The sequence below is a fragment of the Triturus cristatus genome, chromosome 1_2 (genome assembly GCF_964204655.1).
Source record: "Triturus cristatus chromosome 1_2, aTriCri1.1, whole genome shotgun sequence".
Taxonomy (NCBI): domain Eukaryota; kingdom Metazoa; phylum Chordata; class Amphibia; order Caudata; family Salamandridae; genus Triturus; species Triturus cristatus.
This window is the reverse complement of record NC_140580.1, coordinates 1,148,243,712-1,148,270,809: the sequence shown is the minus strand read 5'-3', so window position 1 is coordinate 1,148,270,809 and position 27,098 is coordinate 1,148,243,712. Positions and strand designations below refer to the sequence as shown.

Genomic DNA, 27,098 nt, shown 5'->3' with positions numbered 1-27,098 from the left:
GTAACCTTTACTCCTGCTTCTCACTATAGTTTTCTGTCACCACTGTGCGATTCACTTGTTATTCTGCCACACCTTGCGTTTATGCTAGGAACTGCATACCTTCTGTTTCCACTGTATGACGTCACTCTGGTAGATCAACTATGCTGGCGTCTCTCTGTTCTAGGCCACGTGTAAGGCACGCACAGGCTGTTTCTTGTGCATCAAAGCTCTATCGACGTCACCCCATGTTTGTGATGTGCGCATCCCTGTGTGTGCAATGCACCATGACGTGTGATGTGAGTCTGTGCTGGTGCTTCCCATGCCTAGTCGAGCACACTGGATTACTGTAACAGAGAGAGACTATGAGCCCGTGGCCACAAAAGAGTTAGACCCCTCCGCCTATCCCTGCCCTCCAAGTGGGATGGAAGCCCTCCGTCATCAGTGAGCGTCCACCCTGCTGCTCAGGGATGGCATGACTCCTGCACAAACACCTATCTGTGCCGGGATTGTAGCAACACGTGGTGAAAAATGTACCATGCCAGGTGATTACCGGTTGCTTTAAAGTCCACGCCCCAGATTATATTTCAAACCTGACAAATTTAACAGGGGAAATGGCCCAGTCAATACTGGGACGCAAAGTTAACCCCCCCCCCCCCCCTCTTGAAAGAGGAAAACCCGCTGTTGAAGGTAATTATCAAAAAAGAATTATCTCATAAACCCACAGGACACTCGTGTGTAGCAGCCTCACTCCTGCAAACCCTAGATTAGGGACTAGTGTTATTACTCAACTGAATAATTCTTATTTTGTAGACCTTAGAAGAATGAGAGCCGAGTCAGCCCAGGCTAATTGGAATCTTAGACCCTCAATTTACAAACTGAAGAAAGTTTAAAAACACGAATCTGTTTCATGAATCGATAGTAACCTTTTTCAAGAACTTCAAGAGTTACTGGTGCGGTTGTACCCTATCACCCTCAAAGGTGAGCCCACATTTGCGTACCCTATCACCCTCAAAGGTGAGCCCACATTTGCGTACCCTATCACCCTCAAAGGTGAGCCCACATTTGCGTACCCTATCACCCTCAAAGGTCAGCCCACATTTGCGTACCCTATCACCCTCAAAGGTGAGCCCACATTTGCGTACCCTATCACCCTCAAAGGTCAGCCCACATTTGCGTACCCTACCACCCACAAAGGTCAGCCCACATTTGCGTACCCTACCACCCACAAAGGTGAGCCCACATTTGCGTACCCTACCACCCACAGAGGTGAGCCCACATTTGCGTACCCTATCACCCTCAAAGGTGAGCCCACATTTGCGTACCCTATCACCCTCAAAGGTCAGCCCACATTTGCGTACCCTACCACCCACAAAGGTCAGCCCACATTTGCGTACCCTACCACCCACAAAGGTCAGCCCACATTTGCATACCCTATCACCCTCAAAGATGAGTCCATATTTGCGTACCCTTTCACCCTCAACGATGAGTCCATATTTGCGTACCTTACCACCCACAAAGGTCAGCCCACATTTGCGTACCCTACCACCCACAAAGGTGAGCCCACATTTGCGTACCCTACCCCCACAAAGGTCAGCCCACATTTGCATACCCTATCACCCTCAAAGGTGAGCCCACATTTGTGTACCCTATCACCCTCAAAGGTGAGCCCACATTTGCGCACCCTACCACCCACAAAGGTGAGTCCATATTTGCGTACCCTACCACCCTCAAAGGTGAGCCCACATTTGCGTACCCTTTCACCCTCAAAGATGAGTCCATATTTGCGTACCCTACCACCCACAAAGGTCAGCCCACATTTGCATACCCTACCACCCACAAAGGTGAGCCCACATTTGCGTACCCTACCCCCCACAAAGGTCAGCCCACATTTGCATACCCTATCACCCTCAAAGGTGAGCCCACATTTGCGTACCCTATCACCCTCAAAGGTGAGCCTACATTTGCGCACCCTACCACCCACAAAGGTGAGTCCATATTTGCGTACCCTACCACCCTCAAAGGTGAGCCCACATTTGCGTACCCTACCACCCTCAAAGGTGAGCCCACATTTGCGTACCCTACCACCCACAAAGGTCAGCCTACATGTGCGTACCCTACCACCCAAAAAGGTGAACCCACATTTGCGTACCCTACCACCCACAAAGGTGAGCCCACATTTGGGTACCCTATCACCCACAAGGTGAGCTCACATTTGCGTACCCTATCACCCCCAAAGGTGAGTCCATATTTGCATACCTTACCACCCAGAAAAGTGAGCCCATATTTGCGTACCCTACCACCCACAAAGGTGAGCCCACATTTGCGTACCCTACCACCCACAGAGGTGAGCCCACATTTGCATACCCTATCACCCTCAAAGATGAGTCCATATTTGCGTACCCTATCACCCTCAAAGGTGAGCCCACATTTACGTACCCTACCATCCACAGAGGTGAGCCCATATTTGCGTACCCTACCACCCACAAAGGTCAGCCCACATTTACGTACCCTACCACCCACAAAGGTGAGCCCACATTTGCATACCCTACCACCCACAAAGGTCAGCCCACATTTGCGTACCGTACCACCCAAAAAGTTCAGCCCCCATGTGAGATTTTATCAGCCTTATTTTTAGCTGCACATTTGTATTGTTAAATCCTAAAGACAATATGAATTCTCTGCAACGATTTGTTGTGATAGTAAAGTTTAACAACATGAAATGTCATTTTATTTTGTATGAGATCAGCATTCCCGAGCACTACTGTACATGTGTACGATAGCGTCACGCTGACGTCACTTCACAGTGAGCCTCGGAGAGGAAATCCTCCTGCAGCTGCCTGTGTCCTACAGGGATTGTTAGACGTATTAGGTTTTAGTTACCAGCTTAAGACAGAGCTTTCCGACGATTACGCGTCTTTACTGATGTGATTGCATAATATTTCGTGACAAGCAGAGGAGACATCGAAAAGTGTAAGGCTGAGGGCTCTGGTACCTCCCTTCACATAAAGGTGATTCAGTCACTCCCAGCCCCAAGTAAGAGGCTCACATTTCCATCTCAGGCTGTGGCAAACAATAGGGTAACTGTATCACAGAGCCACCTTTCATGAGGCTATCCGAAAATGATCCCACCCCATTACGTTCACCATGCTGTGAGGCCCGGATTTACCAACATTTCACACAGCGCAGAACAGCAAGTGAAGTTGCGGCGTTGCGTGATATGGAGGGAGCAGAACTGTGCCATATTTACAAAGACATGGAGCTGTTCTGCACTCTTCCTGAGGGGGGCACTTTGGGCTGCCTAGCGCCGATGCAGGCACCTCTCGCCATATTGCACACATACAAAGAGGAAATCACAAGTAGAAATAAAGATATATCTCCTTGGTATGCCTCGCTTCAGGCAGGCACGCCATTGTGGGGTAAACCCATGTCTAGAACTCTTTGTAAATATGGGTTTGCAACAAAATCCATGGGCTGATCCACTGGGGCGTCAATGTACCGTCCATGGAACGCCTCCCGATGCAAAGTAAGGCAAGGTAGTGCAAAGTGCTGCGTTGCGTTGTTTTTACAAAGCAACACAAATTGACAATTCTGATGCTTTGTAAATACCAGAATGGATTTGGGGTTGGGTCTGCATCATAAAAATGACTCAAACCCAGGGCAAGATCTTTGAAAATCTGGGCCTTAATTTAAAGCAGGCGTTCGCCCTCTTCTCCGCCAGTGACGCCGCACTAGATAAACAGGCCACTGGAATTATACAGCTGTGGGAGGCCACGTTGTGTAGTTAGATTAACCAAATGATGTGTCCATGTCCTTTAGGGCACCTCCATAAAGGAATTGTGTTTAATGAAATCATATGTGGCCTGTAACATTTTTCAGAGTTGAGTTGCTTGCATCATGTTGACAGTAAGTACGCCAGCATTCCGAGAGGGGTCTAATGTATTCTAACAAGGTGACATGTCTTAGGTAGGTTTGGCGACCTGTGTATCCTGGGGGGGAGTCAATCCATTGTGGGAAAGGTTGCTTTTCACCAGCAGGGATATCTCTCAAAGTGATGTGCGGGATAATCGCTAATCGCTACTGTGCCTGCACTCATAAACTACTCTGCCTGCCTTTATCAGAAGGAACCCAGGAAATCGAAAGCGTACCCAGCGTAACCCAAAACTCAGTGCCACTACAGGGGGTACAGAGCATGCCAACCCCACCTGCAGCAGAGCCCAGCAGAGTCCAGAGGCCAGACCCACCTGAGAACATCCAAGGTAAGGAAAGGATGGAAGGGCACTTAACATGGTCACGTGGTCCAGGCTGACTCGCTGCTCTGGTCGGCCCTGGCCCCACCCCTCTCAATTCATTTTTTTTAAAGGAAGCTTCTTCGTCCCCTGTTCTACTGTCTTAAAAAGAGTTTTCATCCATTTCAAGATGGTCCACACGTGCTCGGAGCTAGTAGGTTTCACCACCAAGACCTATTAGTTTTGTCAAGGCTTGTTTCACTGTGCTTCTCTCCCAGCATGTGTTGCACTTTACTTCCGGTTTCGCTGAGCAGAACCCAAGATGGGGTCAGATCACATGAGTCCTGAGATGACAGTACGAAGGAGAGGAGGTTGGGTGGTGTAGGATAGAGGAGGGAGGGGCAAAGGGAAGAGGTGGAGGGGTTAACTGTAGTTAGTTAGTTAGTTTTAAAAAGGTCAGAATTTTACAAAACAAAGCGCCAGATATGTAGTGCTGCACATTAGAGTCAGGGAGTGACGTAAGAGCAGCAGAAGGCTGGCACGTGGCATCAAGGTTTATGAAGGCCTCTAGATAGTGGCACAGGGGTCTGTATTCCTGCTCTGAGTCTGGTTTTAGAAGACACGCCCCCGTGCCAACCTGGCCCACGGCTGTAGCAAGGGCACGGAATGTTACCATAAACAGAGCGATGGGCGCTACCACTTCACGTGACAGGTGGACATGCAGCTCAACTTTGGGGGTATCTTAGGTTACTAGCTAGACACCCACAAATAAAACAACTGAAAATACAAACAAATGAGCACAAAATAAACAAAAGGGGCAGAGACCCCTCTTGAGATGTGATGACCTTCAGAGAGCTAGGGGGCGGGCGACCCCACAGGTGCTGCTCGGCCTAATACCGACTCCTAAAAACTGCAAATTATGTAGGGGGTTCTATCCCTGGGATTGGTGCTCCCAAGAGGCGAATCCTAATAGGATGGCTTCGCCCTGGACCTCCGGGTAGGGGAATGGATGAAGGACATGTGTGAATGGGCGACTGCGGAAAGGCTGCGAATGAAGATGGTTTGTAAAGATGGAAAGCTAGGGAAAGACCCCCAGGCCTGGTATCAGATGTTACAGGATCTTAAGGGGGAGCAGGACACGGGGCCCCAAGAGTCTACCCACGGGGTGGGGGCTACGCCACACAGGGGACGTTAGGGTAAGGGTGCAGCACCCTACAAGCCTGACATTAAAGAAGGGTGTATAACAACCACGCAAAAGCACATCATAGCCGGGATTAGAGTTGGGAAGGGGGGGCGGGGCGGGGGGGGGGTTAGAGAAGGACATACCCAAGCTAGGATTGGCATAGAGTTTGTAAGCCACGGAGGAGTGTATCAGAGACACACGTGACATCAATGGAGGGGGTACGGATAGGAACTTAGACCCCCCCATTCAGAGCTCATGACTTGTACAGATAATGTTTAGCAATGTTGAAGGATGTGGGACTGACCCCGATGAGATGACGGATAGAGGGGACTAGGGGACCACCTTGATGTCTCAACCTTTGGCTGTAACATTGTCTTTATTAAATGTAAATGCCAATAAAGTTAACATAAAAAAACAAAACAGGGACAGAGGTCAGTTGGGTAACTCACAGAGGGTCGGGAGTGCCGACCCTGCCCCTTCAAGGCCCCACAATATGAAATGCAACCTCGGGTGCAGCAGTGACTGGCAGGGCGCGTGCAGACCTGCAGGGAAGTGCAGTAAATGCCGTCAAAGATTGGAATTAGGGCGTGGAAAGACCCAAAAAGATGAAGTTTGACTGTGACCTGAAAGGATGGTGAGAACATAACACATTACATTCAGCAAATGACGTCACGGGAGCATGATAAGCAAGGCCACGTCACCAGACGAGAACAAAGTACACAAGGGCATCAGAGTGACATCAGAGCTACCAGGTGCCATCAGATTGTGATATCATAGCAGAGCAATGCAGCTCAGAAGTGACGTCAGAGGAAGGGAGACGTCACAGGCGCACTGAGACACTTGATTTGATATGTAAAATTCAGAGTTTGTTGTACCATGAACAGAACACTCTTCAAGGCGGAGTTCACACTGCTGGTTATTCTAGATGGTTTGATTGCTTGGAGTCCTCGAGCAAACAGGAAGTCCTTAAGACCTCTGTGTGCCCCCTTGGGAAGGGGTCCGAAATTTCAAGGAAGAGCTTTAGTGTTAGGACTGAGTCCCCGGGGGACGCTCTGACTTCTGCCTTGTCTTTCTGCAGTCCCCCCGGGGCACCTCCATGGACTGCTGCGTTAAAAAGTGTCAGCACTCTGGACAGCTCCGGCGCGTGCCACGCGAAGCCGGCTTGAGAATTACCCGTGGTGCTCTGCGTGTGTTGCTATCGCCTTAGACCTGATTTATTATAGCGCCTTGTTAAAGTTTATACAACGGTTTCGGTTAAATTAAATGATAAAATACGGATAAAATCGGGCGTGGGGCCTGATATGGCACGCGCAGATCTCCCCGGCGGACGGGGGGTTGTGGGGCAATGCAAGGTGACCCAGACCCCCTGGGGTGTGGCGAGTGATTGAAGGCCCTAATGTCACAGACAGCCCCTCCCTCCAGGGCAGGAGGAGGGCAGAGGGCGCACCTACCCTCAGCCCCTCCCTCTGGCTCCTCGCCGATGTCAGTGAGTGTGACTAGTAGGAGGTGTAACTGGTCCCCAGTGGTGTGAGATTCATGTTTACAGGCCAGGGTGACCGTCTCTCACGAGGAGTGAGCCCCGCTCAAAGACCGGGGGGGGGGGAGGCTCTAAGTGTTAGTGCCCTTTGCAGAGCAGGTGGTGGGCGCATCATCAATATATAGGTGATGTCACTTTGCTTATGTAACCTGATGGAGTCTATCTGTGCGGAGACTTGAGCTGTGGGATGAGGAGAGGGTGGGGTAGTGAGGGAGGGGTGGGTAGTGCGGGAGGGGCGACGGGGGTGGGTGGCACAGTAGAGCACAAGAGAAATCAGGTTACATCTGTGCGCACATGTGTGTCTTTAATCCGCTGGGGAGCCCGGCCCAGCCCTGTAATCTGCTGCTTTTCGGCCACGTCTGGGGCTGTGCTCTTGGTGGTGGGCGGTGCTCTTGGTGGTGGGCGGTGCCTGGGGTGGTGGGCGGTGCTCTTGGTGGTGGGCGGTGCCTGGGGTGGCTCACGCGGGGCTTCGCCTGATATTTGAATAGTAGAACTTTCTATTTGGATGGCATCCACTACAACTGGCGAGCCTCTTACAGCTGTAAAGCTAGTATTAATGTATCCACATGGGAAGGATGACGGCCTAGTCGGCCTCACTGGGATCTCGAACCTGGCACCTTCAGGCTGCACGTGTGTCAGCTGCAGGCACATTAACCTTCCAAGCGTGTCGTACCTTGGCAGCTGATCTCTCTCCGTGTGCACGTGCAGTGTCAGTGTCCCGTCCTGGTGCCCTGGGCAGCCTTTGGACATGGACATTAGGGGAGTCGGTGTACGCGCGCACCTGGGTCTGCACCCTGCGAGCTGGCTCACCCAAGCAGCCGGGTGACTGTGGATTGGTAGCGAGTCTCTGGGCTTCGCTAATCCACTGGGCGATGCCTGGGGGTGGGGGAGGAGGGGAGGTGGGGGGGGGGGGGGGCGGGGGAGGCACACAGTTAGACCCGGTGCACCATCTATTGGACGAGTCGTTGACTTCTGGGGACAGCAGCCAGACCACCACCCGGTGCCCCCTCATTCCAAGAACGCCCTTTACCCGCTGTGCCACAAGTGTGGCCTGGCACAGAAGGGATGGTGACTTTTGAGAGACGTGTACCCCAACACTGTCCCGCTGTGGACAACCTTACCTGTTCACTCACGCGTGCAACATAATGTGTCCTGGCATGTTCTGTTACAGTTTGCAGGTGTGTCAGCCCAACTGATTCAATGCAGCATCCCGTCAGCGACTACAGATCCCAGAGTGCAATGGGATGTCAAATGAAACCCCAAGACTTGAAAGGGGGTGTCTGGGTGAAGTGCCAGCCCAAACAGCCCACATGTTAGTCCCTGCTTCCCCGACTACGGGTATTGCTGGAGCTGGATAGCCCGAGATACCGCAGGGCCCTTTCTAATCTGCACAGGTACGGCCCCCCGTGCCCTTACCCCGGCAGCTGGGGGCCTCTTGCAACCAAGAGGCAGATAAATGTCCTAGCAACTGGACAAGAGAGGCTGCGGCGTCCCGCCGTGCCCCCTGCACAACTCGCACCTGGCAGCCGCCGCCGCCTGGGCACCCTGTTCTGTGCCACCTGCTGTCGGTGACACCGGCGTGGAACAGGGCGCTGCTGACACGGGCGCCGCTGAATTCAGCAAGAAACGCCACCTGTGCGCGCGGCTGCGGGTGCAAAGTAGGCGAAACACTGCCTTGTGCCTACACCAGACCACAGCAGGCAGCGGGTGATGAAAGCAGGGCTCTCTGATGCCAGCTGCGGCTGAGGGCACAGTTACTTTGGATGAGAAGGACGCGAGGCGCTGCTAGTCATCTCAGTCCTGGTTCTTAGAACCCAGTCATTTCTCAAGATGAGAAGCGCCTGAAGCACTTCATGGCGCTGCATGGATTCACGGTGGGCAGCTTGTTCTCGCGAGACCTGCCAGCTCGAGAGCTCTGTAGCCAGGGCCTCTCCGCTTCTAGCTCATTATACTCCCTGGCACTGCTAGCTTCCCACACTGACTCGAGTGTCAGCTTCTCACTCTACGTAGCCGTGCCAGCCTCACACACTGGTGCTGTGCCTGCTTGTAAAATCCTGCGTAGCAGTGCCATTTCCACATATTGCTCACTAGTGCACGTTTCTTCACTCTGTCTACCAAAGAGAGCTTATCACTGTATCCACCAGTGCCACGTTCTCATACTGCCTACTAGTGCCAGCTTATAACACTGTTCACCGGGGACAGTTTCTCACAGTGCCTACTAGTGCCAGCTTATAACACTGTTCACCGGGGACAGTTTCTCACACTGCCTACTTGTGTCAGCCCCACCGACACTGATAACAGTGCATGCTTGCCCAATACTGTTCAACCATGCCATCTCCACACACTGCCCACCAGTGTCAGTTTCTCCCACTGCCTATTAGGGCCAGCTTATAACACTGTTCACCATTGCCAGTTTGTTACATTGCCTACTGGTGCCAGCCTCCCACACTGATAGCAGTGCCTGCTTGTCCAATACTTTTCAGCCATGCCATCTCCACACACTGCTCACCAGTGTCAGTTTCTCCCACTGCCTACGAGTGTCTGCTTATAACACTGTTCACTGGGGACAGTTTCTCACATTGCCTACTGGTGCCAGCCCCAACACTGATAACAGTGCCTGCTTGCCCAATACTGTTCAGCCATGCCATCTCCACACACTGCCCACCAGTGTCAGTTTCTCCCACTGCCTATTAGGGCCAGCTTATAACACTGTTCACCATTGCCAGTTTGTTACATTGCCTACTGGTGCCAGCCCCCACACTGATAACAGTGCCTGCTTGCCCAATACTGTTCAGCCATGCCATCTCCACACACTGCCCACCAGTGTCAGTTTCTCCCACTGCCTATTAGGGCCAGCTTATAACACTGTTCACCATTGCCAGTTTGTTACATTGCCTACTGGTGCCAGCCCCCACACTGATAACAGTGCCTGCTTGTCCAATACTTTTCAGCCATGCTATTTCCACACACTGCTCACCAGTGTCAGTTTCTTACACTGCCTACGAGTGCCTGCTTATAACACTGTTCACCATTGCCAGGTTGTTACATTGCCTACTGGTGCCAGCCCCCACACTGATAGCAGGGCCTGCGTGTCCAGTACTGTTCAGCCATGCCATCTCCACACACTGCTCACCAGTGTCAGTTTCTTACACTGCCTACTAGTGCCAGCTTATAACACTGTTCACCTGTGCCAGTTTCTCACATTGCCTACTGGTGCCAGCCTCCCACACTGATAGCAGTGCCTGCTTGTCCAATACTGTTCAGCCATGCCATCTCCACACACTGCCCACCAGTGTCAGTTTCTCCCACTGCCTATTAGGGCCAGCTTATAACACTGTTCACCATTGCCAGTTTGTCACAGTGCCTTCTGGTGCCAGCCTCCTCCAGTGTTAACAGTGCCTGCTTGTCCAATACTGTTTAGCCATGCAGTCTGCACACGCTGCTCACCAATGTCAGTTTTTCACACTGCCTACTGGTGCCAGCTTATAACACTGTTCACCATGGACGGTCTCTCACATTACCTACTGGTACCAGCCTCGCACACTGATAACAGTGCATGCTTGTCCAATACTGCTCAGCAGTGCCATCTCCACACACTGCCCACCAGTGCCAGTTTCTCACACTGCCAACCAGTGCCAGCTTCTCACACTGTTCAAAAGGGCCGGTTTCTCACATTGCCTACCAGTGCTTGCTTATCACACTCTATTCATCAGTGCCAGCTCCAAACACTACACACCAGCACCAGCTTCGCACAATGCTTCCAGTGCCACCTTCTTACATAGCCCAACAATGCCCCATCACACACTTCCTCTAGTGAGAGCTTCTCATAATGCCTGCCCGTGCCAGCTTTTCAAAGTGACGCCAGTGCCAGCTTGTCGTGTCACCCCTGTGCAGATCCTCATATTGCCTACAGTACCACCTTCTCACACTATTTTGCAGTGCCCAATTGTCACTCTGTCCATTACTGCCAGCTCTTGAAGCTGTACAACAGTGCCAGTTTCTCATGATGTGCAACAGTGCCAGATTCTCACATTGTCCACCAGTGCTAGCTTTTTTGACACTGTTCACCAGTGTTGGCTTCTCATACTGTCCACCAGTGCCAGCTTCCCACACTGTGCACCAGTGATAGCTTCTCACACTGCTCACTAGTGCTATCTTCTCACACTGTTCACCAGTGTCACCTTCTCAAGCTGTCTAGCAGTGCCACCTTCTCCCACTGTGCAGCAAAGCCAACCTCAGACACTAGTAACAGTGCATGCTGCTCAAAAACTGCTCTGCAGTGCCATCTTCGCAGACTGCCTTACTGGAGTTTCTCACACTATCTAATAGTGCCAGCTTATACCACTGTTAACCAGTCCAGTTTCTTACAATGCCAATCAGTGCAGCTTAACACACTCTATTCCCCAGTGTAAGCTCTGACACTGCTCACCAGTGCTACCAGTGCCAGCTTCTCATGCCACCCCCACAACTCTACACACAGCTTACAGTATCACCTTCTCACACAAGCCACCAGGACCAGAATCACACTCTGCTCATTAGTGCCAGCTTCTCACACTGCCCACCAGTTCAAGTTTCTCACGCTGTGCACCAGTGCCAGCTTCTCACGCTGCCCACCAATTCAAGTTTCTCACGCTGTGCACCAGTGCCAGCTTCTCACGCTGCCCACCAATTCAAGTTTCTCACGCTGTGCACCAGTGCAGCTTCTCACATTGTCCACCAGGGCCAGCTTTTCACATTGTCCGCCAGGGCCAGCTTCTCATGTTGTCCACCAGTGCAGCATCTCATGTTGTCCACCAGTGCAGCTTCTCACGCTGTCCACCAGTGCAGCTTCTCACGTTGTTCACCAGTGCAGCTTCTCACATTGTCTACCAGTGCCAGCTTTTCACATTGTCCACCAGGGCCAGCTTCTCACGTTGTCCACCACTTAAGCTTCTCATGTTGTCCACCAGTGCAGCTTCTCACGCTGTCCACCAGTGCAGCATCTCACGTTGTCCACCAGTGCAGCTTCTCACGTTGTCCACCAGTGCAGCATCTCACGTTGTCCACCAGTGCAGCATCTCACGTTGTTCACCAGTGCAGCATCTCACGTTGTTCACCAGTGTAGCTTCTCATGTTGTCCACCAGTGCAGCTTCTCACGTTGTTCACCAGTGCAGCTTCTCACATTGTCTACCAGTGCCAGCTTTTCACATTGTCCACCAGGGCCAGCTTCTCACGTTGTCCACCACTTAAGCTTCTCATGTTGTCCACCAGTGCAGCATCTCATGTTGTCCACCAGTGCAGCTTCTCACGCTGTCCACCAGTGCAGCATCTCACGTTGTCCACCAGTGCAGCTTCTCACGTTGTCCACCAGTGCAGCATCTCACGTTGTCCACCAGTGCAGCATCTCACGTTGTTCACCAGTGTAGCTTCTCATGTTGTCCACCAGTGCAGCTTCTCACGTTGTCCACCAGTGCAGCATCTCACGTTGTCCACCAGTGCAGCTTCTCACGCTGTCCACCAGTGCAGCTTCTCATGTTGTCCACCAGTGCAGCTTCTCACGCTGTCCACCAGTGCAGCATCTCACATTGTCCACCAGGGCCAGCTTCTCACATTGTCCACCAGTGCAGCATCTCACGTTGTCCACCAGTGCAGCTTCTCACGTTGTCCACCAGTGCAGCATCTCACGTTGTCCACCAGTGCAGCATCTCACGTTGTTCACCAGTGTAGCTTCTCATGTTGTCCACCAGTGCAGCTTCTCACGTTGTCCACCAGTGCAGCATCTCACGTTGTCCACCAGTGCAGCTTTTCACGCTGTCCACCAGTGCAGCTTCTCATGTTGTCCACCAGTGCAGCTTCTCACGCTGTCCACCAGTGCAGCATCTCACATTGTCCACCAGGGCCAGCTTCTCACATTGTCCACCAGTGCAGCTTCTCACGCTGTCCACCAGTGCAGCATCTCATGTTGTGCACCACTGCCAGTAATCACATTGTCCACCAGTGCAGCTTCTCACATTGTCCACCAGTTCAGTGTCTCACATTATCCACCAGTACAGCTTCTCATGTTGTGCACCACTGCCAGTAATCACATTGTCCACCATTGCCAGCTTCTCACTTTGTCCACGAGTGCCAGCGTCTCACTTTGTGGACCTGCGCCGCTTTGCACGTTGTCCTCCAGTGCAGCTTCTCACTTTGTCCACCAGTACAGCTTGTCATGTTGTCTACTAGTGCGTCTTCTCATGTTGTCCACAGTGCCCACTTCTCATGTTGTCCACCAGTGCAGCTTGTCATGTTGTCCACCAGTGCCCGCTTCTCACACTGTGGACTAGTAATAATTTCTCACACTGTTCACTAGTGCTATATTTGATATCAAATTAACAGCATGAGCTTTGAATTCATCTTTGAAATCACATGATTTCACAGACCTTCTGTTCTCTGATCACATCACGTCACTGATATCTCGTAGCTTTGCTATCACATGTTCTCACAAGTGTTGCGTTCTGTGTATCACATGATTTCAGGAGTGCATAGTAGCTCTGATATCTCATGTTCTCACAAGTGGTGTGCTCTCTGTTATCACATAATTTCACGAGTGCATAGCAGCTCTGATATCACATGATCTCACAAGTGGTGTGTTCTGTGTTATCACATGATTTCACAAGTGTATAGTAGCTCTGATATCACATGTTCTCACAAGTGGTGTGTTCTGTGTTATAACATGATTTCACAATTGTATAGTAGCTCTGATATTACGTTCTCACAAATTTTGCGTTCTCTGTTATCACATGATTTCATGAGTGTATAGTAGCTCTGACATCACATGATCTCACAAGTGTTGCGTTCTCTGTTATCACATGATTTCATGAGTGTGTAGTAGCTCTGATATCACATGATCTCACAGGTGTTACGTTCCCTGTTATCACATGATCTCTCATAAGTGTTGCATTCTCTGTTATCACATGATTTCACAAGTATATAGTAGCTCTGATATCACATGATCTCACAAGTGTTGCATTCTCTGTTATCACATGATTTCACGAGTGTGTAGTAGCTCTGATATCACATGATCTCACTGGTGTTACGTTCCCTCTTATCACATGATCTCTCATAAGTGTTGCGTTCTCTGTTATCACATGATTTCACAAGTGTATAGTAGCTCTGATATCACATATTCTCACAATTATTGTGTTCTGTGTTATCACATGATTTCACAAGGGTATAGTAGCTCTGATTTCACATGATCTCTCATAAGTGTTGCGTTCTCTGTTATCACATGATTTCACAAGTGTATAGTAGGTCTAATATCACATGATCTCACAAGTTTGCGTTCTGTGTTATCACATGATTTCACAAGGGTATAGTAGCTCTGATATCACATGATCCCACGGGAGCGCTGATCCCTTTTATTATATGATCCCACAGGATCTTAAGACTCTGACATCACATGACTTCGCAGACCTGTTCTCTGACCACATCACGTGACGTCACTGATATCTGAGGCTTTCTTATTAGAGCTGTGTTCACTAAGATCACACGGTCTGCATGATGTCTTGTAGCTCTGACATCTCATGTTCTCACAGTTACTCTGGTCTTTGATCACATGATTTCACAGGTGTTCTGATCCCTGCTGTCACGTGATCTCGCAGAAGCGTGGAAATCACGTGATCTCATGAATGCTCTGCCCTTGCATGCTCTGAAGCGCTCATCTCCAGATCTCACAGGCATTCACATGATTTCAGGTGATCCGTTACCCGCCACCAAGGCTGTCGTAGGCACAGATGTAGGTGTTTTGCTCTGCACTACATCCTGCGGGGCTGCTTGATAGGCAACCTATGTTAACCCCCTCATTGTACTCACTGCAACAGGAGGCCTTGAAAGCTGCATGAAACTTTACTTCAGGGGGCTAACTTGCCTCTAGGGGCATGTCTACAAGGCAGCGATATAAAATTATCGCCGCTTTTGCGGCCGTTTTCGGCCGAACAGCGGCGATAATTTTATCGCTATATTAGCAAGGTCACGCTATCGCGTGAAACCTTGCCTTAGTGCCTGAATTCCTAACGCCCATCTGTGCATCTCTAATGAGATGCAAAGTGGGCGTTCCTCCCCAGGATAACGGGAGAAATGTCGCTGAGCGACATTTCTCCTATTATCAAGCCTCACGCAAAGCAGCATAGCGACAAGAAAAGTAGCGATAACCCCTGTTATCGCTACTTTCCTTACGCCTGCTTTGAAACTGATTTAGCCATGATATCCTATGGAAGATGGATATCATGGCTAAGTATGTGAGGCCCTATCAGCAAGCTATCGCCAAACTTTGTGGGATTATCGCTGGGTTTCCAGCGATAATCTCACGTTTGGCAGTTAGCGCTAGGATTTTTATCGCTTTTGAGATAAGCGTTGCTAATAGCACACTATCTCAGCGATAAAAATCCACACTAGCCGGCGATAATTATCCTAGCGCTAAGTGCGCTTAGCGATAACTATCGCCGGTTGTTGCTGATATGCCCCCTAGTGTTGAGAAACAGGATTTCTAGGCGCTGGTTTGTCATCATTTGGCTTACAGTGGTACATCTCCCCTCTGAAGAAGGGTTTACAAACTGCTAAAACGTTCATTCCCGGAGGGTTTTATTACCCTCTGCAGGGGGTAGTATAATTGAGGGGTCTGACTTCTCGAGGGTGGGTTTGGCTACTAGTACCCACAGAGCACGGGTACGACGCTCTCCGAGCAGACTGACATCTGTCTCTCTTCCTCCTCTGTGCACTTTCAGCTCAGTTAATCTGCTCCACCTGTCCAGCCAAGCAGGCGCCAGAGAAACCCAGACACACGGCGCCCTCTGCTGGCAGAAAGCACGGAAAGACAGGTATGGCGATTGGCGGAGCCCTGAGTGTGCCCCGCTTTCTAAAGCCCCTCTAGGTGTGCCCCCGTGTTAGCAGGTCCCGGCACCCCGCTTTCCAAAGCCCCTCTATGTGTATCCCAGCATTAGAAGGTCCCAGCACCCTGCTTTCTAAAGCCCCTCATGGTGTGCCCCCGTGTTAGCAGGTCCCGGCACCTCGCTTTCTAAATCCCCGCACCCTTCCTTCCACCTCCGGGGTGGGAGGGGAGCGCCCTCTACAGGAGACTCTGCCTACATAAGGCTGTTAGAGAGAATTGTGTCTTGTTGCACAAATGTAAGGCTTTCAACCTATCAAACACTAAAAGAGCGTGAACGAGAAAAAGAGAGAGAGAGAGAGGGATGGAGAGAGGGAGAGAGAGAGAGAGAGAGAGAGAGAGAGAGAGAGAGAGAAAGCAAAAGAGAGGATGGAGAGAGCCAACAAAAGCGAGAGGGTATGTGAACAAAAGGGTGAGCGCGGCAAGCAAAGCGTGCAGGAGAGTAAACAAGAGAAAGAAAGAGCAAGCACAAGGGCTCTGGCGCAAGACAGGAGAGAGTGAGACAAAGAGAAAGCAAGAGAGTGAGCTAAGAGCAAGAAAGAGGACGCGAGAGAGTCGAAGCATACAAGAGAAGATATGAGCTAGAAGGACACAAAATAGTAACTAAAAGAACGTCGAACCAGGGAGAGTGAGACCAGGAGAGTGAGGGGATTCGATGAAGGTACAGCAAGAGAAAAAGAGCAAAAGAAGGCGAAAGAGCGTACGGACGAACGCCCACGACTGTGGGACACCTCCAGCCATCCTGTGACGTCTCATTCTTTCCCTGCATGTTTCCCTGTGCACGCCCCCCCCCCTTAACACATCTTTGTAAATCTGGATTTGCATCAAATTACATGGATGGATGCATGGACCCCCCCCTCCACACCATTGCTCCACACGTCTCTGTTCAGAGTGGCATCGAGAAGGGCCCGCCATCTCCCATCTGTGGGCTACCAGGGTGTGTGGAGACGCACGTGAGATCTCCGAGTGATATCTGTGCAGCAGCTGGAATTCCTGATACAGGACAACTCTACAAAACTGGTAAAAACAGAACTGGGGTGCCGGAAAACTCTACTACAACTGCTGAAAACAGAGATGGGCACCAGAAAACTCTACCACAAATGGTAAAAACAGAGATGGGACAACGGAAAACTCTCCCACAAATAGTAATAAAAACAGAGATGGGCCCCACAAAACTCTACCACAAATGGTAAAAACAGAGATGGGACAACGGAAAACTCTCCCACAAATAGTAATAAAAACAGAGATGGGCACCGGAAAACTCTACCACAAATGGTAAAAACAGAGATGGGACAACGGAAAACTCTCCCACAAATAGTAATAAAAACAGAGATGGGCACCACAAAACTCTACCACAAATGGTAAAAACAGAGATGGGACAACGGAAAACTCTCCCACAAATAGTAATAAAAACAGAGATGGGCACCGGAAAACTCTACCACAAATGGTAAAAACAGAGATGGGGACCAGAAAACTATACCACAACTCCTAAAAAACAGAGATGGGCCCCGGAAAACTCTAGCACAAATGTTAACAAGCATTGGCATAGCCAATAGGTCTCGCCTTTGGGACCTTATAAGTGTTTAGCCATGCAACAGTTGCATAACTAAATACTTATAAGGTCCCAAAAGCGACACCTATTGGCTATGCAAAACGGCCGGGAAAGTGAAAGTGATCGTGATCACGCTCAAACATCAAAGCGGCCGTGGGGCCGTGAAAGTGAAAGTAATCGCGGTATAGCGCAGCGCGCGCGCACGCGCACATGCACTGTAGCTCTAGGCTGGCCTGGTAGCACTTTTTGGAGCCCTCTCAATAAGTCTCGCCAGTCCAGCGCATGCGCTGGGTCAGGCGAGACCTAAAAACAGAGATGTGGCCTTTCTGCTCTTTCCTGCCGCGGGTGCACTGCAGGCTGCCTAGCACCCTTGTACCATAGTGCAAGGGGGACAGTGTTATGTGCAGGATTCCTACCGGCACAAAACAATTCGTAGAACAAGGGTCTTTAAACTGGGGGGTGAGCCCCCCTGCAGGGACCTCAAGTGATCCCAGGGGGGTCCCCAGGCTCTGGCCCAAAAAAAGACTAAGCAGATAATGGTGCTTTGATTTCAGCAGAAGACAATGAGCGGCAGTCAGGCGCTCTGTGAGGGCCCATTGGGAACATCCTTTGTCATTTACATCCTGGCTGCTGGGAGTAGGCGTCAAACAGGAGGGATCTCCAAATATTCTTGAAAACCAGCATTTAGCCACAATGTTTAAATAAGTCTAGGCATATTTGAACATTGCCAGTTTAATAGAATTGCCCACAATTTTGAGGGGGGCCACAGTGATTTTTTTTCCCACTGGGGGAGAGTGGTGGGGCACAACATTAGAAGGTTTGAAGACCACTGCCTTAGAGGTATGTTCCTCTAGTGATGAAACAGGAAGGAATGAGGAAAAATAAAGAAATGTCTCCTGGTTACATCTCTGTCAGGTAGGCGCACCATTATGGTGCAAATTGGGTTACACGTCTTTGTAAATCTGGATTTGCATCAAATTACATGGATGGATGCATGTGACCCCCCCCCCCCATTGCTCCACCCATATAACACCTACCTGAAGTAAAGTAACCAAGTATTTACTAAACCACTCAAAGCCAGGCAAAGTGGCTCTGCTCGGCTTAGTAAATGCCAAAGACGATTGTGTGTCGGGCGGCGCCACTACAGTGTCCCAGCCCGACGCACAGTCCTACTAAATCTGGGCCCATATGTCCACTGTAACGCCAAAACAAGGGTTGCTATTGAAGGGGAGTCAAAGGGACATATCTTCACTTCATAAATAGAATTATATTGTTATTACAAAAATATGATGCAAGATTATATGACCAAATGTAAATGTATTGCGATGAATATCTTAATAACGTCATTAGTCTAATCTCATGTTATATGACCAACAGCCAACACGCGTGTCGCGGAGTTTAGTCTTTTCTGCTCCATCTGGGCTACAAGTAAACTGGGATTCAATTAGAAATGGAAAATCTTTTGTTCATTAACCCTCCATTTATGGCTTCACTTCCTTCCTCTAGTTTAACACCTGTAGTCTGACAGCTACTTGCTTTCAATTGAGTGGATGTCTGCAAGCGCGTACAAAATAACATCAAAAACCATCTACTAAAGCTGAGGCGACTCACTGTCAGAATACTGCTGTTAAACTGCGTTAGATTACATCTGATGAAATCATTTTGTATAATATTTCAATAAAACATTAATTCTATAATAATATGAAGTGGATATGTTAGTTTGACTCCCCAGCCTTAGTCAATAAAGTCAGCTGAAGCATTCTAGAAACTTTCTACTTTGTCAAAGACATGTTGTTGCAACAAGTCCTACACATCAAAACTCCTGGTTGTGTGCCTTCCTACACTGACGTCACTAGAGCTGGGGACTAAATCTGTCAAAGAGAGAAAGTGAGGGAAGGGCGAGAGACAGCAGAGAAGTGAGAGAAAAAAGAGACTAAAAGCAAAATAGAGAGACAGAAAGGTCGAAAGTGATAGTGCAAGAGTGAAAAAAGAATGTCAGAGAGCGAGATTGTGAAAAGGGGGATGTAACACAGTGGGTTCAAAAGAGAGGCTGTTTGTTGAAGAGAGTGTGTTTCTGTGGGGGCGTGCTTGTTTTGTGTTACCCAAAAGCCAAGTGTCACCCTTGATTTAATATATTTGTCTGAGTGTGTGCACGAGGGCCATTATGCAAAGGAGATTGCACTGGTGAAGGGATTTACATGTGATTACAATAGAGTGTACGAGATCGTACGATGTGTACAAAAAACAAGACAAAAACACGTGAGTGCGCTGTTAATAAGGAAATGGGGCAAAAAGGAAAGAAGTTATAGGATAAAAAGAGGAAAATAAAACAGACAGAGATCCAGAGGAAAAAAAAATAAAGACACCGATAATAGAAAAAGAGAAGAAGGAAATAAGTACTGAACAAAGACTCAAAGGAAAAGAACTCTGGAGAAACGAAGGAATGCAAGATAGGAAAAGAATAGGAAAAGCAGAATCAAACAACAGGATAAAGAGTTGAAAACCAAAAGCTAGTGAAAAGCATAGAAAATAGTAATGCAGAAGAAAGAGAAAAATAAAATAGGAAATTTGATTGAAAGTAGAAAAGGGTGACAATAATAAACACGGAAGGCAAATGAAGGAAAGGGATACATATCAGGAGGGAAGGAAAAAACAAGACAGGAAAGAGAAACATGAACAAATCTGAATGGAACGAATATTGAGGAAAGATGAGTGAATTAAATGGAAAAAAGGATGTGACGAAAAATTTTAAGAGAATGAAATCGAATATAGGGAAGACAAACAGAAGAGAGAGTAGTGGAAATGGAAGAAACAGAAGAGAATGGAAGGAATAGAAGAAACAAGAGAAAATAGAATAAAGAAAAACGCACAAAAGCGAAAACATAACAGCCTGAGAAGAAAAACAGGAGGAGGTGAAACAACTAAATGACAAACACATTAAACAAAGCGCATTAAAGTAGATGAAAGGGGACTAAAATACTGGCCAGAAAAGAAAGAGTGAGACAAGAAGAGAGAAAAAGAACAGCAAGAGCTAGATAAGAAGAGAAACCAGAGGGGCGATAATAACACATATTGAGAAAGGAAATCAGTAAAGATTGAATGAAAATGTCAAGAAAATGGTCGCGTTAAAACGAAAAGAGGTTAAGGAGACCTCAAAAGCAGCGAAGGGAGACAAGTCTTGAAAGGAAGAGACACTAAAAGAGAGAAAAGAAAGAAAGGGGGAAGAGTCACTGGTTCAGCAGACACAGGTGCAGGGTGGAGAGGTCCGGGAGGGAGAGGAGAGAGTGAATGGAGGAGTAACAATGGCCACTGACAGACTAACCCTGGGCCCCATCCTCCCCCTGCCCTCTCTAGGCACATCCCTCCCTCCTAGACCCCCAACTTGTACTAACGGCGGCTGAGACCTCACTGTCTCCTTCCCCCCAAGGGCCACGGAAGGCGCCCCGCCCTCAGGAGCCGGTGCCCGCCTCGGTGCCTGGGGTCCTGGTCGAGACTTTTCAAGGTAAGCCGGGGCTCTCAGAGGCTGGGGGGGGGGTCAGGTGGAGGGGGGAGACAAGGGAGCCTGGTCCCCGCGCCTCCCTCTGCTCCCATTGCGACTCTTAGGAAGGAGCGCCACCTGCAGGCGAAAGAGGAAGGCTGCATGCTTCCAAACCTACAGGCTCCCAATCTAGTCTTCAAATAGGGCCTGAGGCTCGAGCATGGCCACCCCCAAGCCCCGCACTGCCTTGATGTCACAGGGAGAGTACACGCACCCCTCAGCGGGCGTTAATAATTGTAATGAGAAAGTACCAACACCATGCAGCAGGATTGTATTATTTTAATGAGACTGTACCTGCACTTCCGGGCAGGGCAGTTAGGTCTTTAATGGGTCTGTACAAGCACTTCTCGGAGGAGTGTTGTTTTACGTTTAATGTGACAGGACTGGCAGTTCCCAGGAGTCTGCTGTCCTGTTAATGGGACAGTTCCAGCACTTCGCAGCAGGATTGAAGAGTCATTTAATGGGACTTCTTATCGGGGTAAAGTGCATCTGTAATAGGACAGTACCAGTGCTTCTCAGCAGGAATGAGTATATTATTATGGGACTTCTCAGTGGGGCTGAGTATATCTTTAATGGGACTTCACCCCAGGGTTGAGTATACCTGTAATGTGACTTCGCCCCAGGGTTGAGTATACCTGTAATGTGACTTAACCCAAGGGTTGAGTATACCTGTAATGTGGCTTTGCCTCAGGGTTGAGTATACCTGTAATGTGACTTCGCTCCAGGGTTGAGTATACCTGTAATGTGACTTAACCCAAGGGTTGAGTATACCTGTAATGTGACTTCGCTCCAGGGTTGAGTATACCTGTAATGTGACTTAACCCAAGGGTTGAGTATACCTGTAATGTGGCTTTGCCTCAGGGTTGAGTATACCTGTAATGTGACTTCGCTCCAGGGTTGAGTATACCTGTAATGGGACTTCGCCTCAGGGTTCAGTATACCTGTAATGTGACTTAACCCAAGGGTTGAGTATACCTGTAATGTGGCTTTGTCTCAGGGTTGAGTATACCTGTAATGTGACTTCGCTCCAGGGTTGAGTATACCTGTAATGTGACTTAACCCAAGGGTTGAGTATACCTGTAATGTGGCTTTGCCTCAGGGTTGAGTATACCTGTAATGTGACTTCGCTCCAGGGTTGAGTATACCTGTAATGTGACTTAACCCAAGGGTTGAGTATACCTGTAATGTGGCTTTGCCTCAGGGTTGAGTATATCTGTAATGTGACTTCGCTCCAGGGTTGAGTATACCTGTAATGGGACTTCGCCTCAGGGTTCAGTATACCTGTAATGTGACTTAACCCAAGGGTTGAGTATACCTGTAATGTGACTTCGCCTGAGGGTTGAGTATACCTGTAATGGGACTTCGCCTCAGGGTTCAGTATACCTGTAATGTGACTTAACCCAAGGGTTGAGTATACCTGTAATGTGGCTTTGCCTCAGGGTTGAGTATACCTGTAATGTGACTTCGCTCCAGGGTTGAGTATACCTGTAATGTGACTTAACCCAAGGGTTGAGTATACCTGTAATGGGACTTCGCCTCAGGGTTGAGTATACTTGTAATGTGGCTTTGCCTCAGGGTTCAGTATACCTGTAATGGGACTTCGCCTCAGGGTTCAGTATACCTGTAATGTGTCTTCGCCCCAGGGTTGAGTATACCTGTAATGGGACTTCGCCTCAGGGTTGAGTATACCTGTAATGGGACCTCTCCCCAGGGTTGAGTATACCTGTAATGTGACTTAACCCAAGGGTTGAGTATACCTGTAATGTGGCTTCGCCTGAGGGTTGAGTATACCTGTAATGGGACTTCGCCTCAGGGTTGAGTATACTTGTAATGTGGCTTTGCCTCAGGGTTCAGTATACCTGTAATGGGACTTCGCCTCAGGGTTCAGTATACCTGTAATGTGTCTTCGCCCCAGGGTTGAGTATACCTGTAATGTGTCTTCGCCCCAGGGTTGAGTATACCTGTAATGGGACCTCTCCCCAGGGTTGAGTATACCTGTAATGGGACTTCGCCTCAGGGTTCAGTATACCTGTAATGTGGCTTCGCCTCAGGGTTCAGTATACCTGTAATGAGACTTCGCCTCAGGGTTCAGTATACCTGTAATGGGACTTCGCCTCAGGGTTCAGTATACCTGTAATGAGACTTCGCCTCAGGGTTCAGTATACCTGTAATGAGACTTCGCCCCAGGGTTGAGTATACCTGTAATGTGTCTTCGCCCCAGGGTTGAGTATACCTGTAATGGGACCTCTCCCCAGGGTTGAGTATACCTGTAATGGGACTTCGCCTCAGGGTTCAGTATACTTGTAATGTGGCGTTGCCTCAGGGTTCAGTATACCTGTAATGAGACTTCGCCTCAGGGTTCAGTATACCTGTAATGGGACTTCGCCTCAGGGTTCAGTATACCTGTAATGAGACTTCGCCTCAGGGTTCAGTATACTTGTAATGTGGCGTTGCCTCAGGGTTCAGTATACCTGTAATGAGACTTCGCCTCAGGGTTCAGTATACCTGTAATGGGACTTCGCCTCAGGGTTCAGTATACCTGTAATGGGACTTCGCCTCAGGGTTCAGTATACCTGTAATGAGACTTCGCCTCAGGGTTCAGTATACCTGTAATGGGACTTCGCCTCAGGGTTCAGTATACCTGTAATGAGACTTCGCCACAGGGTTCAGTATACCTGTAATGAGACTTCGCCTCAGGGTTCAGTATACCTGTAATGGGACTTCGCCCCAGGGGTGAGTTTCCTTTCACTGACAACACCGACACTTCTCACAAACATGAAACCCTTTGAGGCTCAGAAACAAACCCCGGTTGTGATCCGAGCTGTCCCTGCGCCCCTAGGCGGTGAACATGCCTGGTGTCCCGGAGTCAGGCTGGCCCAGGGAGCGGTGCACCCCCTTTCACACGAGAATGGCCCAGTCCGAGTGTACAACACACTCCTGGGCCTGGAGCACTGTGGCCCAAGATCACACAGGTCGAGGAGGGAGGGCGGAATGAGTACTCAAGGCGCTTGGCTCCACTGTCGACACACGCTCTATCCTACAGCCTGCCCTGAAGGGATGTACGACGGAAGTCACGTCACAATCTCCGTCAGTCTGAAGGCATCATAAACTGAATCAAAGATTGTGGGGGGCACTGCAGAACATCCCCGAATGCACGGCTCTGGGGGCGCAATTAGCCTTTAGTGAAACACAGGTGGAATTCGAAATGGTTTGTAATCCTTACTTCAAGAACTACTGACTGGCAGAAATCTGGGCACCCAGTGGCCTGGCATCCGGTGACAGGCTTGAATATCTACTTCCAGGATGTCTGGGTAAGCTGGGCATCCGTGGCACAGATCTCCACACCCGCTGGCATCCATTCAGCTCCACACCGACTGGCAGATGTCCAGCTGTCCAATGTATGTAGCTGGGGTATCTGGGCATCTGCTGGTATGGACGAGCGCATCGACCTGCATAGGTCCAGTTAGCCCCTGTATATATCCGGGGTGCAAGGCCGCCTCGGGCACAGGGCTACGCATCAGCTCTGCCCAATGCAAACTTCTCACGCACACATACAAAGCCCTACACAACACAGGAGCAGAATACCTGAACAGCCTCATACACTTTCACCGACCAACAGACACCTACGCTCCGCCTCACAGGCACACACTCCCCACATCCGCAAAGGCAAAACTGGAGGCCGCTCATTCTCCTATATCACACCCAAGACATGGGACGACCTCCCGCAACAGATCAGAGCCTCCCCCCCCCCACTCCTTGAGTTCCACAAGAAGCTGAAGACCTGGCTCTTCGTACAAGCACCTTGGGGACCACAAACCTACACACGTCCAAGCGCCTGGATACCCTCCCAGGTGATCAGTGCGCTATACAGATCAATATACCATAGCAGACACACAGAAGCTGGAGAAGAGAGGCCTTGAGGCCTACTGGGTACATCAGCGCCGAGAAGTACTTCCCAGACACACAGGAAATTAAGTTATCATTACTTTTAAGTTGTATATGTTGTCATAGTACAAGGAAAAATATATTTTATTTTGGAAAAATAGCCCTGACCCACAATTTGTGGCATGCTTCATCATTGGGTTCTACATCCCAACATGGTGTTTGTCGGGTTGGGCTCTAACAGGTTAGTGGGAGCTCTTTGTATGTCATATGTTTCTTATTTTGGATCAGAGATTGGGTTGCATATTTGGGATGAAAATTGTCTTGGAAAAAAACACTCAACAATTTACTGAATTATATATAATTTTCTCAGGCAGGGGGAAAATCATAAATTTGGATGGTTGGGGAATGTATTATCCCACTATCCTATCAAATCAACATGTTTCGGCCTCTTCTACTGCCCGCACCCTCACAAGTTTTCTTCAGGACTGTAAGATCCCTATTGATTTATGAGTAGCTGTCTATAATTCTTTAGAATCCAGTTAGGGCATAGAACATATACATTGGTGATGACAAAACAGACATAAAGCATGCATAATACTTGCTTTGCGTATCACGTCTTGCGGGAGGTGCTGGCCTCATATTGAATGGAGAGAGAACATTTCCCTGTAGTCACACATTCGTCAAGGTACCAATGACTGAGTCGTACCTCTCCTTCCCCTCGCTGGGGTGCTCGACAATCACTGGAATAGGTCTGCACATCCATATGTATAGGGTCAGCAATCCAATGCATTTATCTGGGGTGCTGGGAGTTTGTTGGCATAGGGCAGTGCATCCATATGTATAGGTCTAGCCATCCTATGTATATACGAGAGGTGTTGGCCATTCGCTGGCATGGGTCTGTGCATCTATATGTATTGGTCCAGCCATCCAATGTATATGTCTGGGGTGTTGGGTGTTCGCTGGCATAGCTCTGCGTATCCCTTTGCACATATCCAGCTACGCAATTTATATATCTGGGATGCTGGGCATTAGACGTGTGCATCCACCGGCACAGACCTGGACAATCAGTAGCTCCGAATTTAGTGTACATTGGCATACACCTGGGCATCATGGCAACCATGTGCATAGATGTAGGCATACACAGTCATAGATCTGAAAATACATTACCACAGAGCTAAGCATTCACTGGCATAGATTATGACAACCGCCAGCATAGTTTGAATCCCCCACTGGCACAGCCTGGGTATCCACTGGCATAGATTGGGACACCCACCAGCACAGATTGAAGCATCCACTGGCACAGATTGGGGCATCCCATGGTATATATTGGACCATCCACCATCATACACTGGACACACAGGGCCACACCAGAGATTGCAGAATCAGATGGCATAGACGGGCCATGCATTGGCATAGAATAGAACGCCCACTGGTTACCTACTGATATAGATTTGGGAATGCATTGGCATGAACTGGGCATCCACTGGCATACAGTGTGCATAAAGTAGCATTGGAACCTGTGCTGGCATGGATTGGTCTGCATCTAGAGATCTGGGCATCCGAGTAGTCATTCACAGGGCATTGATCTGGGAATCAGATGCAATTAATCTGGGCATCTGCTGGCATAAATATGGAGATCTGGGCATCCATGAGCCTGGGCGTAGTCATACATAGACAGCAAGCTGGGCACCCACTGCAATAGATCTGGGCACCATGGCACGCACTGGCATGGATTTCGCCACCTACTGCTTAGATTTGGCTGTACATTTACCCTCTGCAGTCTTCTTCCGTCTTCCTTCCGATCACATGACTCTTGCATCGCCCTGGTGGTGGAATCCAATGTTGAACAAATACGAACCTTCGGCCGATGAAACCCAACTGAGGTTTTTATAATCCTGTGTTATCATTCCTTGTTAGTAGGCCCCCAACCTGCATGAAGCACCCAGTGCCACTCATCGCATGCCCTTCATGCTACAGACGTGGGCTCATCATTCAGTCACTCATCCTTTCCCATGCCATTCCACGCTGCCTTCATCCAGCCATGACCTCATGCCACGCACTGCGTGTCACGCATGCCTATGGGAGCAGGGGCGGGATGGGGGCGGGGGGAGGTGTTCTGGGCACTAGCGATGCCCATTGTATTGTATTGCAATTGCATTTATATAGCGCTTACTACCCCTGACGAGGCGTTGAAGCGCTTCATGGGGACTTTCCCTCACTTGTATGGGCTATGGTGAAAACAGTGGGCACACTGATGAGGGTGGGTGGTAGCATGCAACATAGATTAGATAG

The 27,098-nt window shown here is 49.3% G+C and overlaps 1 protein-coding gene across 2 annotated transcripts in view; it reads left to right on the top strand.

The window, feature by feature from the left end:
• NTNG2 (netrin G2) overlaps positions 1-27,098 on the top strand; it is a 485,923-nt gene that overhangs the window by 423,297 nt on the left and 35,528 nt on the right. For both annotated transcript variants that reach the window (XM_085613924.1, XM_085613925.1), the window contains 3 exons: positions 4,098-4,235; positions 15,671-15,763; positions 20,811-20,885. In XM_085613924.1, coding sequence (XP_085470050.1) covers positions 4,098-4,235; positions 15,671-15,763; positions 20,811-20,885 — 306 coding nt within the window. The remainder of the gene's footprint in view (positions 1-4,097; positions 4,236-15,670; positions 15,764-20,810; positions 20,886-27,098) is intronic.